This window comes from Mus musculus, chromosome 4, assembly GCF_000001635.26.
Source record: "Mus musculus strain C57BL/6J chromosome 4, GRCm38.p6 C57BL/6J".
Lineage (NCBI taxonomy): Eukaryota > Metazoa > Chordata > Mammalia > Rodentia > Muridae > Mus > Mus musculus.
In genome coordinates, this window is record NC_000070.6 from 146,120,471 (window position 1) to 146,140,128 (window position 19,658).

The following is a 19,658-nucleotide window of genomic DNA, read 5'->3' on the forward strand; positions in this document are numbered from 1 at the left end:
TCAGATTGTCAAATGGACATGTTGTAATACAAATGTGAGACACAGCTGCACATAAGACTAAGCTAGTGTCCATATTTGAACAAAGTGGACATTGTAAAATTTGAAAGCATATTTTTTTATCATAACTTGACTATCTCTCATGGGACACTGGGATTCAGTTTGATATCAACCCATATTTCATAAAGGTACATTACTGCATTTAGACATCAAAAGTACATGTTATATTCTATAAATGTTTACTGCTTTTGAAATTATATCATGCATTCTCAGTGAAAAAGAAATATAAGGAAGTCTATTAGTAGTTTAGAAAATTTCTTTGAATAAAGTTAATGTTTATTTTTCTTCAATATATGTTGCTTAAATTTGCCTGAATGTATGCATGTGTGCTATGTATTCCTCCTGTCAGTAGTGTTCAGAAGAGATCATTGGATTTTAAAGAACTGGGTTTAACAATCTACTGTTTAGTGCCATGTGGGTGCTGGGAATCAAATTTGGTAATAAATGACATTAAAAGACAGTATACAGGGCTGGAGAGATGGCTCAGCGGTTAAGAGCACTGACTGCTCTTCCGAAGGTCCTGAGTTCAAATTCTGGCAACCACATAGTGGGTCACAACTATCTGTAATGAAATCTAATGCCCTCTTCTGGCATGTCCAAAGACAATTACAGTGTACTTAGATATAATAATAAATAAATCTTAAAAAAAAAGACAGTATACAATCCAAACTGCACACCAAAATTTTTGAAAAGAATGATGATAGCAAATCTTTCATTTGCTGTGAACGTCTATGTAAATCACAGAAAATTCTTGAAGATGAGAGCCTTTCTCTTCTCTTCTCTTCTCTTCTCTTCTCTTCTCTTCTCTTCTCTTCTCTTCTCTTCTTTCTCTTCTCTTCTCTTCTCTTCTCTTCTCTTCTCTTCTCTTCTCTTCTCTTCTCTCTTCTCTTCTCTTCTCTTTTCTTTTTTTTCTTTTCTTTGTATTTATTTAGAGAGCCTTTCTAAATGCGAGCATTATAATAAGTCATTCTGTAGATTGTCAGTGGAAGAGCAGCCATTCGTATCTTCAGACACATCTCAATAACACTTTCAGAAAACATTTATCCTTCAATATTTTCCTTCCTCATCTGCATCAAAAAAGGATATCTTTTTGTTGTTGTTGTTTTGGGTTTTTTTGTTTTGTTTTGTTTTTCTGAGACAGGGTTTCTCTGTGCAGCCCTGGCTATCCTATCCTGGAACTCACTCTGTAGACCAGGCTGGCCTTGCACTCAGAAATCTGCCTGCCTCTGCCTCCCAAGTGCTGAGATTAAAGGCGTTTGCCACCACACACAGCAAAAAAAGGATATCTTAATTACTTCTTTTTTTAAGTAGAAAAACATTTTTGTCCAGTATCAAGTAGGTAGTTTTCCATTACAGGGTCTGTTAACTTTCAAGGACGTGGCCTTGGACTTCTCACTGGAGGAATGGGAATGTCTCAGTTTTGCTCAGAGGTCATTGTACATGGATGTGATGTTGGAGAATTACAACAATCTGTTGTTTGTGGGTAAGAATGAACTTCTTGTTTAATTCCTTTTACTTTCTTTGAGTGTTCCTACTATGTGCTTATGTAAATGCTCTGAGATATCCAGAGACTCCTGAATGAGGGAAATTCTAGTTAAAATCATAACTTTTTCATTGTGTTTCCTTTACATTTCTCTGCTTTCTTTGGAAAAGTAACCACTGCTATATTCTCTGAGGTCACTCCTTATCTCTTATCTAGCTTCAGTGAACTTAAAAAAGTTCAAGAAAAAATTTAAATATCCAGAACAAGAAATTATATTTCTGTACATATAATAGTTGCAATTATAAAAATCTTACTATTGCATTAAAATGTATCCTTATTTATGAATGTAAAAATATACAAGGTTTCAAGTGGATATAGAGCTGTTGGTTTGGGCAATTTTTTTTCTTTATTTAACTTTTTGACATTTGATCTCTGTGTTTAGATCTGGGACAACATAATCTTTACCCTAGCATTTTGGATGTTGAAACAAACCTATTTAGTGATTTCCCTGACACTATGGGCTATATCATAAATTTATACCTGAGCAAAATTATATCAGATTCAGTGTCACTCTGAATCAAATTGTAATCATAAAATTAGAGATATATTGTTTAGAGTTCTACTTTCGGGAAATTCACTACAGATGGATCATTTATTTGTCCAGCTTATGCAAAGTACAATTTTCTTTTTTATTGGTCATTTTATTTATTTACATATCAAATGTTATGCCCCTTCTCCATTCCCTGTCTGTAAGCTCTATATCCCACCCCTCCCCCTGTTTTTTTTGATGATGCTCCCACCACCAATCCATCTACTCCCACCTCATGCCCCTAGGATTCTCCTATGTGGGGATACTGAACCTTCACAGTACCAAGGGACTCCCCTCCTGTTGATGCCACATAAGGCAATCCTCTGGTATATATAAAGCTAGAGCCATTTGTACTTCCATGTGTACTCTTTATTTTGTGATTTGACCCTTGAGAGCTTTGTGGGTCTTGATATTGTTGTTCCTCCTACACAGTTGCAAAGCCCTTCAGCTTCTTCAGGCCTTCCCTTAACTCCTTCATTGTGGTCCCCTTGCTCAGTTCAATGGTTGGCTGCAAGGATCTGCATCTCTTTGGGCCAGTCTCTGGATAGCCTTCCCTTCAGCCTGTTTTTCATTCTTTTTTGTTTTCTTTTTTTTATTAGGTAATTTCTTCATTTACATTTGCAATGTTATCCCGAAAGTCCCCCATATCCTCCCCACCTCACTCCCCTACCCACCCACTCCCACTTCTTGGTCCTGGTGTTCCCCTGTACTGAGGCATATAAAGTTTGCATGACCAAGGGGCCTCTCTTCCCAATGATGGCCAACTAGGCCATCTTCTGCTACAGATATAGCTAGAGACACGAGACACGAGTGGTACTGGCTAGTTCATATTGTTGTTCCACCTATAGGGTTGCAGATCCCTTTAGCTCCTTGGGTACTTTCTCTAGCTCCTCCATTGGGTGCCCTGTGATCCATCCAATAGCTGACTGTGAGCATCCACTTCTGTGTTTGCTAGGCCTCAACATAGTCTCACAAGAGACAGCTATATCAGGGTCCTTTCAGCAAAATCTTGCTAGTATATGCAATGGTGTCAGTGTTTGGAGACTGATTATGGGATGGATCCCCAGATATGACAGTCTCAGCTCCAAACTTTGTCTCTGTAACTCCTTCCATGGGAGTTTTTTTTCCCAATTCTAAGAAGGGGCAAAGTGTCCATACTTTGGTCTTCATTCTTCTTGAGTGTCATGTGTTTCACAAATTGTATGATATATCTTGGGTATTCTAAGTTTCTGGGCTAATATCCACTTATCAGTGAGTACATATCATGTCACTTCTTTTGGAGCAATTCTGGGTTATTATATTTGAGGTGGTATGATGTCTAATTTGAAAATAACATTTAGCAGGGTATTATCATTTCCAGTCATTTGATATAGATCATATTTGAGGTTCTTCTGAGGATACATGTAATGATTCACAGAGAGAGAGAGAGAGAGAGAGAGAGAGAGAGAGAGAGACCTTTCTTGAGAGTACGAATCCATAAGCTCACTGATTATTGAGTCCCTTACTCCTTATATAAGTAATTCATGTCACCTCTAATTGCCCCCCCTTTTTTTTCAGAAAATCATTGCATACGTGGAAAGAATGGGAAGGTATTGGATCAAGACAGCCAGTACATTGTCCATGAACACATGAATATTCAAGAGAAGTCTTCTAAATGGGACAAGCTTAGCAATGTCATTCTTGAATCCCTCCAGTGTACACCTTACAAAACTAATCACAGCTCTGATGCTCTTCAATTCTCGAACCAAAAAAGACTTAAGCCCAGGAACACTAAAGAAGTTTGCAAATACAATGACTCTGTAAACAGTTTAAGTTTGTTTTCTACCATTAGTCTCAATCAAGGAATTAACATGCAGAAGAAAAAACACAACCGAAATGCAGAATTAGACAAGATTTTTGTTTCTAAACATAAAGTCATGGTGAAAAAAGACAATATTGCAGGGAACCCTTACAAATGTAGTGAATTTCACAAATATCTTACCCAGAGAGAAAACCTACAAAGTCAGCAGAGAATTTATCATGGAAAGAAACCTTACAAAAGTAGTAAAAGTGACAAATGCTTTACCCATCAGATCCATCTTAGTATTCATCAGGAAATTCATACAGAAGAGAAAATTTACAAATGTAGTGAATGTGACAAATGTTTTAAAAACAAATTCAATCTTACTATGCATCAGAGAATTCATACAGGAGAGAAACCTTACAAATGCAGTGAATGTGACAAATGCTTTACCAAACAATCCAATCTTAGTATTCATCAGAGAATTCATACAGGAGAGAAACCTTACAAATGCAGTGAATGTGACAAATGCTTTACCCAAGAATCCTATCTTAGTATTCATCAGAGAATTCATACAGGAGAGAAACCTTACAAATGCAGTGAATGTGGCAAATGCTTTACTGAAAAAAGCAGTCTGAGAATTCATCAGAGAATTCATACAGGAGAGAAACCTTACAAATGCAGTGAATGTGACAAATGCTTTACCCAACAATCCCATCTTAGTATTCATCAGAGAATTCATACAGGAGAGAAACCTTACAAATGCAGTGAATGTGACAAATGCTTTACCCAACAATCCAATCTTAGTATTCATCAGAGAATTCATACAGGAGAGAAACCTTACAAATGCAGTGAATGTGGCAAATGCTTTACTGAAAAAAGCAGTCTGAGAATTCATCAGAGAATTCATACAGGAGAGAAACCTTACAAATGCAGTGAATGTGGCAAATGCTTTACTGAAAAAAGCAGTCTGAGAATTCATCAGAGAATTCATACAGGAGAGAAACCTTACAAATGCAATGAATGTGGCAAATGCTTTACTGAAAAAAGCAGTCTGAGAATTCATCAGAGAATTCATACAGGAGAGAAACCTTACAAATGCAGTGAATGTGGCAAATGCTTTACTGTAAAAAGCAGTCTGAGAATTCATCAGAAAATTCATACAGGAGAGAAACCTTACAAATGCAGTGAATGTGACAAATGCTTTACCAAACCATCCCATCTTAGTATTCATCAGAGAATTCATACAGGAGAGAAACCTTACAAATGCAGTGAATGTGAAAAATGCTTTAATGAAAAAAACATTCTGAAAATTCATCAGAGAATTCATACAGGAGAGAGACCTTACAAATGTAGTGAATGTGACAAATGCTTTTCCCGAAAATTCCATCTTGGTATTCATCAGAGAATTCATACAGGAAAGAAACCTTACAAATGTAGTGAATGTGACAAATGCTTTACCCAGAAATCCCATCTTAGTATTCATCAGAAAATTCATACAGGAGAGAAACCTTACAAATAGAATGTATGTGACAAATACAATACTCACAATGTCAGTCTTAGAAATCATCAGTTATTTCATACAGTAGAGAATCTTTATAAATGAAGTGAACGAGACAATCCTTTACCAAGATATATCATCTCAAAATTCATTAGAGAATACTTAGAGAAGACAAACTTTTCAAATATATTGTAGGTATGAATCCTTTCCTTTTGGCCTATTTCCTAGACTGTAACAGTGAATACTTACAGGCTATAAACTTAACTCATGCATTGTATGAAGAAATATCTTTGACTTCATTTCAGGTCAGAGAGAACATCTAAGAACTTTTTAGGGTAAAGTATTTCTGTTGGGGAAAATGTTGTATTCTTGACAACACTTGAGGCTCCACACTAGAGAATTAGTATGATTATGAAAATCTTGTGAAAATATTCATGCAATGTTCAAATCTTAGATAATGTCAACTATTTATGTTGGGAGAAACTCTAAAAATGTGAAAATGTAGAAAGCTTTTCATGACACCTTTTTACTTGTTCACCCTCAAACGTTATAAGATGAAGATAAGTTAGGAAGTCAGAAGATAGTATTGTATAACACTTTCATTGAGACAGAAATAATCCATTTCAAAAGGAAACTATTTAAGGTCTTTAATACAACCCTCAAAATAGGTAATAAAACTGGTAGCATTTTGTATATTTTTATTGTCCTGTAACTAACTCCAATAAAACTGAAAGATTCAACAAATTTGCTTTGGTTGTTTTCAATTTGCAGTTGGGATACTCAGATGAATATATGTTGCACCTTCCCAGGAAATGCCTCAAATAAAACATAGACTGAAGTCATGAACATTTTTGCAAACCTGTATCATAAAGTTAATAGTGGTGATTTTTAACTGGTGGATAACAATACCTTTGGGATGTAACGACCCTGTCACAGTGGTTGCTTAACAGCATAGGAAAACACATATTTCCAAGTGTCTTAAAACTAAGAAATCATTCATTGAAGTGTAGGGTAGTCTGCCCACCCTAAAATAATTTGAATTCAATGTCAGTATTTAGCATTAAAAAGTTAGAAATACTGTTTTACATATGGTGCTTTGTGTTAACTAAAATACGTAAGATTCAGTTCAATGTTCCAGGCAAGTATTACTAGGCTAAGATAAAAAGAAACAGAAAATACGTAGAAGCTTTCAGAGCCTCAGCAACAAGTCTGCTCTCTCTTGAGTTCAAGGAAGTATGAAAGAAAAATCTACAAAAATAAATGAAAACCTGGATACATAGATTTCAAGGATAGCTATCCAGACTTTGCTGTGTCTGCATGGTTCTGAAGTTATTAATTCCCATTTATTGAACAAAAGTCCTATAAGTCTCAGAAAAATGCTGACCGTTGGGCTGGTGAGATGGCTCAGTGGTTAAGAGCACTGACTGCTCTTCTGAAAGTCCTAAGTTCAAATCTCAGCAACCACATGGTGGCTCACAACTGCCTGTAATGAGATCTGATGCCCTCTTCTGGTGTGTCAGAAGACAACTACAGTATACTTATGTATAGTAAATAAATCTTTGAAAAAAACCTTTTTAAAAAAAATGCTGACCGTTGACACATATTACAAGACATTGTGGTGTCTGGTCCTGTTGTGCCTTAATACTCCACTCTACCGTAAGGAATGAAATAGATTTCCATTCTTTTCTTAAATCATCTGCAGAATGCTAATATTTTGCACATCTCAGAATATACATTCTGAACAAAAACTCAACAACTCACTACTAAGGTAGTATCTTCATCTTAATTTCATGTATGAGTTCATTCATACAAATATCATGAATCTGTAAATCTTAGATGAGGTGCATACTCATGTACTGTTTAGAAATCCAACCATCCTGGAAATACATTGGGAAGTACTGAAAGAAGTACTTTTACTCCGAGTTCAATATGATATTAGAATATTTATCCTAAATTCAAGAAGTTTCAGTAAATTAGGATCTAAGAAAAAAATCAAATGGTAGAAGGAACAAATCCATATTACTCCATATATTTTTCCTTGACTTTAAAAATTTAAAACCCCAGAATCCTGGACCACAGTCATTTTTGACCTCCTCGTGTTTTAAGAGAGGGTCTCATGTAGCTCAGGCTGGTTTTCCTCAAACTGACTATGTTACAGAGGATGAGCCTGACGGTTTCATCCTTCTGCTTCCACCTCACAAATGCTGAGGGGACTAAAAGCGTGTGCCTCCTCAACGTGTGACATGGGTCTGAGCTCTGAATGCAAGGTTTGTGGTACCAGGCTAGCACATTCTCAGCCTGAGTCACTACTCTCCTTTTGGAGGTTTATTCTTAATTTATTCAAAACATTTTATTTTTATGTATAAGGGTGCACTTACATGTGTGTTTGTGCCCTACCGCATGCATGCCTGGTGCCCACAGAGGTTAGAAGAGGACATTGTACTTCCTGGAACTAGAGTTTCAGTTCTGATCCACCATGTTTTTAATTACTGAGCTGCCTCCCCAAGCCTCTAAATCACTTCTTAAAATGCAGGAATGTATATAAACTCACTGGCAGCATATCCTTGGCAACCTCACTAAAACTGTGATGTAGCTCTAAATGTCACACAGAAGGAGCAATGAAAAGTATGTACCAAAAAAAAAAAAAAAAAAAAGACTGGAGCGGGACACTTAGAGCTAGCTTCAAAGCACAAGGCCCTCTCCTGGCCTCTGCAGGTACCTGTACTTGTGTGTGTGTGTGTGTGTGTGTGTGTGTGTGTGTGTGTGTGTGTGTGTGTGTGTGTGTGTGTATTTGTGGCATGTACACATTTGTATGCATATACATATGTGTGTGGTATGTTTGTGTGCATTTACATGTGTATGTGCAGTGTGTACAGTGTATGTTTGCATGTGTATTAGCAGTGTGGTGTGCATGTGTGCATGTATGTTTCTGTGTGTAGGTATATTATGTGCAGCATGTGTGTGTGTATGCGTACATGCGTGTATGTGTCCCTGTGTATATAACAAAGGTAACCAAAAAATCTTTTTTAAAAATTAGTTAGGCTGGAGATATGGCTCAGTGGGTGGGAGCACTGACAGTTCTGCAAGAGGTTCTGAGTTCAAGTCTCAGCAACCGAATGGTGGCTCACAACCATTTGTATTGGGATCTGATATCCTCTTATGTTTTATCTGAAGAGAGTGACAGTGCACACAGATACATAAAATAAATAAATCTTTAAAAAGCTGAGTCAAAATAAATACTATCTCAAAAATAAAAAGTTGTTTTGGCTCTATTGGTAAAGAACCTGACAAAGCCTGACTGCCTGAGGTTTGGATCCTCAGAACCTACATAAAAGGCTGGACCCAGGCTGGAGGGTTGGCCCACTGGCTAAGAGCACCTGTTTCTCCTGCAGAGAACCTGGGTCAACTCTCTGCACTCCCATGACTGTTCACAACGGGGGATATGATGGCCTTTTCTGACCTCCTAACAAACCTGCACACGTACAGGTAAAACACATTCATAAACTTTTAAAAACAAAACAAAAAGGAAAAAGAAAAAAAAGAAAAATTGGAAACCTGGACACAGCCACATGCATGTGTGTGTGTGTGTGATCTGAGTGTTTACTCTCACTCTGGGACTGAGAAAGCACAGCCCTCCAGCAGTCAGGGCAGATCTGATTGGCAAACACCACTAAATGTCAGCAATGTAAGAAAATCACCACATGATCAAAATCTATGACACTCTCCTAAAGGGATTTTCTCTGCAAAGACATAGGGTGCAAGTTTATAAAATAACTCATGTCAAACATTTAATAACTTTATTAAGAAGGCTGAGGCAAGAGGATGACAAGTTTGATGCCAGCTACCATTAACATAGCAAAAACTTTCTCTTAAAAAACAAGGGTCTGAGGATATGACTCAGTGGTTAGAGAACTGGCTGATTTACCAGAGGACCTGGGTTTGGTTCCTAGCACCCACAAGGTCATGCACATTTCCACGGAATCTGGTGCCCTCTTCTGGTCTCTGTGAGTACGGCATGCACATGGTGCACAGGCACATGCAGGCAAAACACCCATACACACAAAAAGGAAAATAGAAAGTAAATTCGTTAAATTGGGCATGGTGATACATGTCTGTAAAAATAAATACAGATTGACAATGTGTTCAGCATGCAATGTATACTTCTTAAATAACACAACACCATACATGATTTTAAACCACAGAATGAGAGACTGGAGAGACAGCTCAATGTTTAAGAACACTTGCTGCTTTGCAAAGGACCTTGGTTCGACTTCCAGTATCCACACAGCTCCGGCTCCAAGAGATGTGATGCTCTTCTGACCTCTGTGGACACCAGACATTCACATGGTGCACATATGCAAAATAAAACTATAAAAAAATATTTAGCTAAGTAAAATGTAAAGATTGGGGAAAAAAGTAAATCTAGGCAAAAAGTTATTACCCCACAAAGACTGCTCAATGTTTCTTAAGCCTCTTCAGGGGAATGGAAGGAACTAAGATTTGCCGGAGTGATGTGAAACAGGCATTTGAATAAACGGACATAAGTGAACATGCAGAGCCTTGGTTCCCAAGCCCACCACACTACTCTGTCCTGAGCAGTGTTCACTTAGTCCATGTGTGCTCAGTCTGTGCTGCGTGTGTCTAGACAGTATCTGCCTATCCACACAAGGCACAGCACATAATGATGCAATTAGGTTAAGCATTTCTCACTTTGACCAGAAACATGGCTGTACTGGTTAGTTTTGTGTCAACTTGACACAGCTGGAGTTATCACAGAGAAAGGACCTTCAGTTGAAGAAATGCCTCCATGAGATCCAACTGTAAGGCATTTTCTCAATTAGTGATCAAGGGGGAAAGGCCCCTTGTGGGTGGGACCATCTCTGGACTGGCAGTCTTGGTTCTATAAGAGAGCAGGCTGAGCAAGCCAGAAGAAGCAAGCTAGTAAGGAACATCCCTCCATGGCCTCTGCATCAGCCCCTGCTTCCTGACCTGCTTGAGTTCAAGACCTGACTTCCTTTGGTGATGAACAGCAGCATGGAAGTGTAAGCCGAATAAACCCTTTCCTCCCCAACTTGCTTCTTGGTCATGATGTTTGTGCAGGAATAGAGACTCTGACTAAGACAAATTGGTACCAGCAGAGTGGGGTATTCCTGTGACAACCTGACCATGTTTTGGGGAGGACTGTGGAAGGACTTTGGAACTTTGGGCTTGAAGATCCATCCGTTGTTAAGAGCTCTGTTGGATGTTGTGTAGGAGCTTGGAAGATAATGTTGAGAACACTGCAGAAGATGGAGGTCTGGTTTGTGAAATTTCAGAGGGAAAAATTAAAGACTCTTTCAGGGCCATTGCTGTTTTGATTGTGAAGATTCTGTAGTTCTGGTTAGCTGGGGCTGAAGAATCAGCTGTGATTAACAAGATACCAGAACTACTGAGGCAAAAACTTTGCATTACTGGGACTATTGATGCTGGTTGCCTGGAGCTAAGAAATTAGCAGTGATTAAAAAGAGACCAGCATCATTGAGGTGACATCTTCTGGGAAGTGTTTTCTGAAAGCACAGAGAGGCTGTGTTCCAGAGATGGCCAAGGTTGTACTCCTGCTGCAGTGGGACTTGGTAATATGTAAGGGTCACCCAGGTGGTACTGGTTTTGAAGGCATGAAGGGGTCACGCAAAGCAGCTGAGGCTCGGCACTGTGAGAGGCCATGGAAGGCCATTGGTGAAGGTGTAGCCTCAGTTGCAATTGAAGGCCCAGGACTGAAGGGGTCACGCAGTGTTTTGGAGATGCCAGTACCATGAGATGACCACCAAGAGCAGCAGCAGCAGTGGAGTACAGGCATCTGGAGCCTAGAGGACGACGCCTGTGCTACAAAGGGCATGGCTGGAGAAGTGACCCAAGCCCTTGGAGGAGCCCAGAAGATCGTGAGTTGGATCCCAGACATTGGACGGTTGGAGATCGATTTTTTTGCTTTTGATTGTGACTGTGAAAGATCCTGGCAGAATGTAAAAGGTCATAGAAGCCCTGAAATTGGTAAAATAGATTTTATTGTTAGTAGAACTGGCTTCATTGATTTAGAAAAATAGAGGTGCACAATGCTTTGGCCACTCCTCGAACCTGTGTGTCTGCCAATGTTCTGACCAGGTGTGTGCCCATTGCTGTACCTTCATTAGATTCTTTCCTTGTTTCCCTCCCATACTCATTTCTTGAGGAATCAATCATTTTAGAATAGATATTGTTTAAATCTGGAAATCCCCTAATCTCCCCCTTCTCCTTTCCCCCCGAGGGCCTATAAAAACTGGAAACTCTTTTCCCTCGAGGACGACTCCTCTACCCCTGCGTGGGATATGAGTCGTCCCCAGAGCTCTGGCTTTCCCCGAATAAAGCCTCATGTGGTTTGCAACAAGCTCGGTCTGTCGTGAGTTCTTGGGTGTCCGCTATTGTCCTGAGGCCTGAGCGAGGGGCTCCTCTCGGAGTCTTTCATTTGGGGGCTCGTCCGGGATTGGCGTGACCACCCACGTCTCCGAAGACCCACTTGGAGGTGAGATTTTTTTTGTCCAAAAATATTTCTGTAAGCCGGCTAGGTTCTGTGCTGAAATTTGCAGCCGCGAAGTTTCGTGAGAAACAGAGACCTTTGCCTCGGGATGAGGCACTGAGTGTGAACAGCAGACGTGCTGGAATCACCGGCTGCTGCTCGCTCTGGGAACGCCCTGAGCGAGGGGAAGGACTCTAGGAGTCCGTCTGGGCGGGGAGTGTACTCCCTCGACCATCTGTATTTCTGAAGCCCTGAGCGAGGGGAAGGACTCTAGGAGTCCGTCTGGGGCGGGGAGTGTACTCCCTCGACCATCTGTCAGTGTGTGTTTGCTTTTTGTGTCTGTTTTCAGGTACTTGTCAGTGTATGTATGTGTGTTTTTTGTGTTTGTTTTGTGTTTTACGTAGTGTCAACAATGGGACAGACTATAACGACCCCCCTAAGTTTGACTTTAGACCACTGGACTGAAGTTAGATCAAGGGCCCATAATATTTCAGTAGAAATTAAGAAAGGACCTTGGCAGACTTTTTGCATCTCCAAGTGGCCAGCTTTTGATGTAGGATGGCCACCGGAGGGGACTTTTGATTTGACTCTTATTTTTGAAGTTAAAGCCATTGTCTTTCAGAATGGACCTGGGTCCCACCCAGCTCAACAGCCTTACATTACTGTTTGGCAGGACCTCGTCCAGAATCCTCTGCCTTGGATAAAACCATGGATTCCCCAGCATAGGTCAGGTTCCCGAGCCCTGACTCTACGAGAAGCAAAAATGAAACCACAGGCTCCACCCGAAACGGAGCCTCCTTTTCAACCCACAGCTCCCCCCAAGAACTATCCTGAAATTGAAGGGCCTCCCGAGTGGCCAGAGTCCCCTTCCCCTCCTCCCTATCCTCTGCCTCCGCAGGTCCCTGCGCCAGGCTCTGGGATTGCTGCCAGTGCAGTCGGAGGGCCAGCAGCTGGGACCCGGAGCCGACGAGCCCAGAGTCCCCCAGCAAATAGAGTTCCTGACACTACTTCTGCTTTTCCTTTACGGGCTGTGGGTGACCCGCCCACAGACCTGCAGTCTCTGCAGACCCTCCAATATTGGCCTTTTTCATCGGCTGATCTGTATAATTGGAAAGCTAACCATGCCTCCTTTTCTGAGAATCCGACCAGCCTTGTGGGGCTGGTAGAGTCTCTTATGTTTTCTCATCAACCCACTTGGGATGATTGTCAGCAGCTCCTCCAGGTTCTGTTTACTACTGAAGAAAAAGAGCGCATTCTCCTGGAGGCTCAGAAAAATGTTCCTGGAGTGAATGGAGCCCCAACCAACCTACCTAATGAGATTAATGCTGGGTTCCCTCTGGATCGACCAGATTGGAACTACAACACGGCTCAAGGTAGGGAGAGGCTGGCAGTTTACCGCCGGGCTCTGGTCGCAGGTCTAAAGGGAGCGGCGAGACGCCCCACCAATTTGGCTAAGGTAAGGGAAGTGATGCAGGGCCCTACCGAGCCCCCATCTGTTTTTCTGGAAAGATTGATGGAAGCTTATAGACGCTATACTCCTTTTGACCCGACCTCTGAGAGCCAACAAGCTACAGTTGCAATGGCTTTTATAGGACAATCAGCATTAGATATTAAGAGAAAGTTACAGAGACTAGAAGAATTACATGCCATGGCTTTACAGGATTTAGTTAAGGAGGCAGAAAAGGTGTATCATAAGAGAGAAACAGAGGAAGAGAAGAGAGAGAGGGAAAAGCGAGAAGAAGAAGAGAGAGAGAAACAGAAGGAAAGAAGACAGGAGAGGAATCTAAGCAGGATTTTGGCCACAGTAGTAGGGGAACGTGAAGGAAGGAATAGGCCAGAGAATAGACAGATAGGGTACCTGGGCAACAAGGAATCCAGATCTGAAGGAAGAAGATCTGTCCAGAAGATTTTAGAGAAGGACCAATGTGCCTATTGCAAAGAAAGAGGACATTGGGCACAGGAATGCCCAAAGAAGGGAAGGGCCCCTAAGGCCCTGACTCTGAAAGATGATGAATAGGGGAGACGGGGCTCGGTCCCCCTCCCCGAGCCTAGGGTAACCCTGATGGTGGAGGGGACCCCCCACGGACTTTTTAATTGACACAGGGGCAGAGCATTCTGTGCTGAAACATCCACTGGGAAAAATAAAAAATAAAAGAACCATAGTGATTGGAGCCACTGGTCAGAAACAATACCCCTGGACCACTGCACGCACTGTAGATCTGGGAAAAGGCCAAGTGAGTCATTCCTTCTTGGTCATTCCTGAGTGTCCCACACCGCTTCTAGGAAGAGATCTTCTGACTAAATTAAAGGCCCAGATCAGATTTACCCAAGAGGGGCCGAGAGTAACTTGGGAATCTCCCACCTCCGTAGTCTTAGCCCTGCAGCTTGAGGAAGAATACCGATTGCATGAAGGCATAAAGCAAACAGAGGTGCCAGACCTAAAAGACTGGTTGACTGCTTTCCCTAGAGCATGGGCAGAGACTGGAGGCATGGGAATGGCTGTCAGAGTTCCCCCTGTGGTTGTGGGACTGAAGACAGATGCAACCCCTATAGGAGTGCGCCAATATCCAATGAGCCGTGAAGCAAGAGATGGAATCAGGCCACATATTCAGAGACTATTACAATTAGGTATTTTGGTACCGTGCCAGTCACCCTGGAATACTCCTTTACTGCCGGTAAAGAAACCTGGCACGAGTGACTACCGACCAGTCCAAGACCTGAGAGAGGTCAATAAGAGGGTCCAAGATATTCACCCAACTGTTCCTAATCCCTATAACCTCCTCAGCTCACTCCCTCCAGAGCGAAAATGGTACACAGTACTTGATTTAAAAGATGCTTTCTTTTGCCTGAAGTTACATCCCTCCAGCCAGCCCATATTCGCCTTTGAGTGGAGAGATCCTGACACTGGACAAATGGGACAATTGACCTGGACACGGTTACCCTAGGAGTTCAAAAACTCCCCCACCCTTTTTGATGAGGCTCTACATCGAGATTTAGCCTCCTTCCGAGCTGAAAACTCCCAGGTAACCCTGCTCCAATATGTTGATGACTTGCTCCTTGCTGCAACCATAGAGAGAGAATGTTGGCAGGGGACCAAGAGATTGCTAGTAGAACTGGGTGAGTTGGGTTACCGGGCCTCTGCTAAAAAAGCCCAGCTATGTCAGATGGAGGTAGTCTATTTGGGATATATCCTCTGGGATGGAAAAACGGTGGCTGACAGAGGCTAGAAAAAGGACTGTGACTCAAATACCAACACTGGCTACTCCAAGACAGGTGAGAGAATTCTTGGGCACCGCTGGGTTCTGCAGACTTTGGATACCTGGGTTTGCAACACTGGCTGCCCCCCTCTACCCCCTGACCAAGGAAAGTGGAGAATTTAGATGGACATCAGAACATCAGAAAGCCTTTTAAAAATATTAAGAAGGCCCTGCTGACTGCGCCAGCTTTGGCACTGCCAGATCTAACCAAGCCCTTCATCCTCTATGTTGATGAGAGGGCGGGGGTGGCCAGAGGAGTTCTTACTCAGGCTCTAGGGCCGTGGAAGAGGCCGGTGGCATATTTGTCTAAAAAGCTGGACCCAGTGGGCAGCGGATGGCCCACATGTTTAAAGGCCGTTGCTGCAGTAGCCCTACTCGTTAAGGATGCTGACAAATTAACTCTGGGACAGCAAATAACTGTGGTAGCCCCCCACTCTCTTGAAAGCATTATCCGTCAGCCCCCAGACCGATGGATGACAAATGCCCGGATGACTCACTATCAGAGTCTGCTGCTGACTGAACGGGTCGTGTTTGCTCCCCCCGCTATTCTCAACCCTGCCACCTTCCTCCCTGAAACGGATGATTCCTCACCCGTTCACTGCTGTGCAGACATCCTTGCGGAGGAAATTGGGATCCGAAGTGATCTACGTGACCAGCCGTGGCCAGGTGTTCCAAACTGGTACACAGATGGAAGCAGTTTCCTAGTAGAAGGTAAGAGGATGGCAGGGGCAGCGGTGGTAGATGGTAAGCGAGTCGTGTGGGCTGGCAGCCTGCCAGAAGGTACGTCAGCTCAAAAAGCTGAATTAATTGCCCTGACCCAGGCCCTTCGGATGGCTGAGGGGCAGTCCATCAACATTTACACTGATAGCAGGTATGCTTTTGCTACAGCCCACGTCCACGGTGCCATCTATAGACAAAGAGGGTTGCTGACGTCAGCAGGCAAGGACATAAAAAACAAAGAGGAGATTTTGAGCCTCCTTGAGGCTATTCATCTGCCTGCCAAAGTGGCCATTATACATTGTCCTGGACATCAAAAAGGACACGATGCTGTGACAAGGGGAAATAATATGGCTGATGTTAAAGCTAAACAGGCTGCACTCGGCCCTAAGATTCTGCCCTTCAGGACTCAACAGATAGAACCTTTCCAGAAAGTTGCTCTGCCAGAACTGGAACTGTGTAGCCAGAGTTTTGAGTATACACCTGAAGATATAAAACTAACGGACAATTTAGGGTTTACTGCAAAAAATTCACAGGGCCAACGAGCAGCCAGTAATGGTAAAATAATATTACCACAAAAAGAAGGGAAGAGATTTATTGAAAATATACATCGGATGTCCCACCTGGGAGTCAAACACCTGCAAACACTGGTAAAAGCATCTGCTTTTTATGTTTTAAGACTCTCTGATGTTGCAGAAGCAGTAGTTAAGAGCTGTGTACCGTGTGCCATGACAAATGCAGGACATTCCAGATATCCCCCAGGGAGAAGACTACGAGGTGATCGCCCTGGAGCCTATTGGGAAGTAGATTTTACTGAAGTAAAGCCAGCTAAGTATGGTAATAAATATCTTTTAGTTTTTATAGATACTTTTTCAGGATGGGTGGAGGCCTACCCAACAAAAAAGGAAACAGCCAATGTTGTGGTTAAGAAAATCCTAGAAGAAATTTTTCCACGATTTGGAATACCTAAGGTAATAGGGTCTGACAATGGACCCGCCTTTGTTGCCCAGGTAAGTCAGGGACTGGCCATCCAACTGGGGATTGATTGGAAATTACATTGTGCTTATAGACCCCAGAGTTCAGGACAGGTAGAAAGGATGAATAGAACTCTAAAAGAGACCTTGACTAAATTGACAATAGAGACCGGCGGGAATGACTGGACAGCCCTCCTTCCCTTTGCTTTGTTCCGTGTTAGAAACACACCAGGAAAATTTAAGCTTACTCCATATGAAATTCTGTACGGGGGGCCTCCCCCGCTCACTGAAGTAGGGAGAGTGATGGATTTTCTAGAATTTAACCCTGGTTCTTCATTGTTTACACGCATGAAAGCCCTAGAAGTGGTCAGAAACACTGCCTGGGAGCAGCTCAAGGAGGCCTACGAACCAGGAGATTTGATGGTACCTCACCAGTTCCAGGTGGGAGATACAGTTCTCGTCAGATGACATCGAGCTGGCAATCTAGAACCTCGTTGGAAAGGCCCTTACATCGTGCTACTGACCACCCCCACTGCTGTCAAAGTAGAAGGCATCTCTGCTTGGATTCACGCCTCTCACGTAAAGCGAGCTCCTGGAGAACTTCAAGATGAATGGGAATTGGAAAGGACTGATAACCCTCTTAAGTTACGCCTACATCGTCGGCGCCATCCTGAAAGAGAAGAATGACAACCCACACCAGCCTATGACTCTCACTTGGCAAGTGTTATCCCAATCAGGGGAAATACTATTTGCCACCTCAAAATTAGAGCCTCCGGGGGCATGGTGGCCAACCCTGTATTTTTGCCTCCGCCAAATCATTCCTACAGCCAGGATTACTCCTCCTAATGTGGTTCGAAGCTATGGGTTCTATAGCTGCCCCGAGCACCTTAAGAGCTCCTGGTGTGGGGGGCCTAGGTGGTACTTTTGCAGTCAATGGAGTTGTGTTACCTCAAACGATGGAGATTGGAAATGGGCCGTTGAGCCATCTGGGGATGGATTAGAATTTTCTTTTCAAAATAAGGGGCCAGGCAAGCGTGCAGTAATGAGGCTATACAGAAATCAGGAATGTAATCCTACAGATTTAGACCGTGTGAAACTGCAGTTCACAAACATGGGAAAGAAATATGCTCTTGCCCAGTGGATTGGAGGCATGACCTGGGGAGTTGTGTTCTACAATTATGGTAGTAGACCTGGTTCATTGCTCCATGTCTGTCTAAACATTGAAAGTCCTCCAGCCCTGCCAGTAGGCCCTAATAAGGTGCTCCCTGAGCCAAATCGACCTTTTCTCCCAAGACCAGCCCCGACCTTACCCCACACTCAAAAGACTCACCAAATGTCTTCCCCACAGAAAAACGTTTCGAGTCCTGTTCTGGACTCTATAGCCCCAGAGCAAGTTGAACTATCACCCACCCGACAAAGACTGTTAGGCCTCCTCCAAGGAGCTTTCTCTGTGTTAAATGGTACCAATCCGAATGCCACCAAGTCTTGCTGGCTGTGTCTAACATCTGGACCTCCCTATTACGAGGGGATGGCAGTAATGGGAACTTATAATAATACCACCAGTCATGATCACTGCAGTTGGGGACGTAGCCTCACACTCACCCTCACTGAAGTATCTGGCAGAGGCACATGCATAGGAAAAGTGCCTCTGAGTCATCGACACTTGTGTAATGTTACCTATGAGAGCCCCCGGACCAAATTGACTTATTATTTGTCACCTGGTCCCAATAAGTGGTGGGCTTGCAGCACTGGATTGACCCCCTGTGTATCGACGTCAGTGTTTAATGACATTAGAGACTATTGCATCCTGGTGCAGTTAGTGCTCAGAGTCATCTACCATCCCTCAGAAACTTCTGTTGATGAGTTTGATAGATGGCTGACTCGCCTTCGCAGGGAGCCTGGGACTATGACTTTGACCCCAGTATATTTTATATGAACCACACTAAGAAGGAAGCTGTGACAACTCAGGGGATTAGCCCGAGGCAAACTGCTCACAAACAATGAAGACTCAGACACATCTCACCATGCTCTAGTTTTAGGGTTCTCTCTGTCTCTGTCTGTTTGTCTCTATCCCTTTCTCTGTGTGTGTCTCTGTCTTTCTGTCTCCCTCTCCCTCTCCCTCTCCCTCTCCCTCTCCCTCTCCCCGCCCCTCTCTCTCTCTTTCTCTAAGGTAAAAACCCTAGTCTGGCTTCAAATTTAAACTTCCTGCTTCTGCCTCCCAAACTGCTGGGATCACAGCTGCACACCACTGAATCCTACTACAATCACTCATTTTACAAGGCAAACTATTAATTTGGTTTGAAACTAATAGCAACATTTGATACAACCTTGTATCAATGCTTTGTTTTACTAATAAAATTACAAGCATAATAAAATAAAATTGAATTTTATTCCAACATTTGAGTCCATGAGACTCTTAGTTTAACATGATGTCACTTTGATTTTTCCAGAACCACAGGGATATAAAAATAGTAAGCATAGTGAAGTGTGGGGCACCTGCACTGTCCTAACACAGAATGGGAAGGCCCACTGTAACAGAAAGGCTACAGCTGAAAATGGTTAAGAAATTTCAGAGGAGAAAATAACTTTATGGTGATTCATTTCACCACCACTCTGGGATTCCAATTTTGTAATTCACAGTTTCTCAATTGTGCCTTTAAGCTGGCAGTATAAGGAGAGAGATCACCATTTCCAGAGGCTGAACTTTTCAATAATTAATGAATGATATTTTTAATATTTCATCACATTCAGTTTACATTATTGTCTTAGTC

The 19,658-nt window shown here is 42.4% G+C and overlaps 1 protein-coding gene and 1 pseudogene across 1 annotated transcript in view; both read left to right on the forward strand.

The window, feature by feature from the left end:
• Zfp987 (zinc finger protein 987) overlaps positions 1-6,154 on the forward strand; it is a 29,313-nt gene extending 23,159 nt beyond the window's left edge. Inside the window, exons 3-4 of the mRNA NM_001037926.2 lie at positions 1,414-1,540; positions 3,687-6,154. Of these exons, the coding sequence (NP_001033015.1) occupies positions 1,414-1,540; positions 3,687-5,431 (1,872 nt within the window). The 3' untranslated portion in view covers positions 5,432-6,154. The remainder of the gene's footprint in view (positions 1-1,413; positions 1,541-3,686) is intronic.
• Positions 4,217-19,658, forward strand: part of Vmn2r-ps17 (vomeronasal 2, receptor, pseudogene 17) — a 140,140-nt pseudogene continuing 124,698 nt past the window's right edge.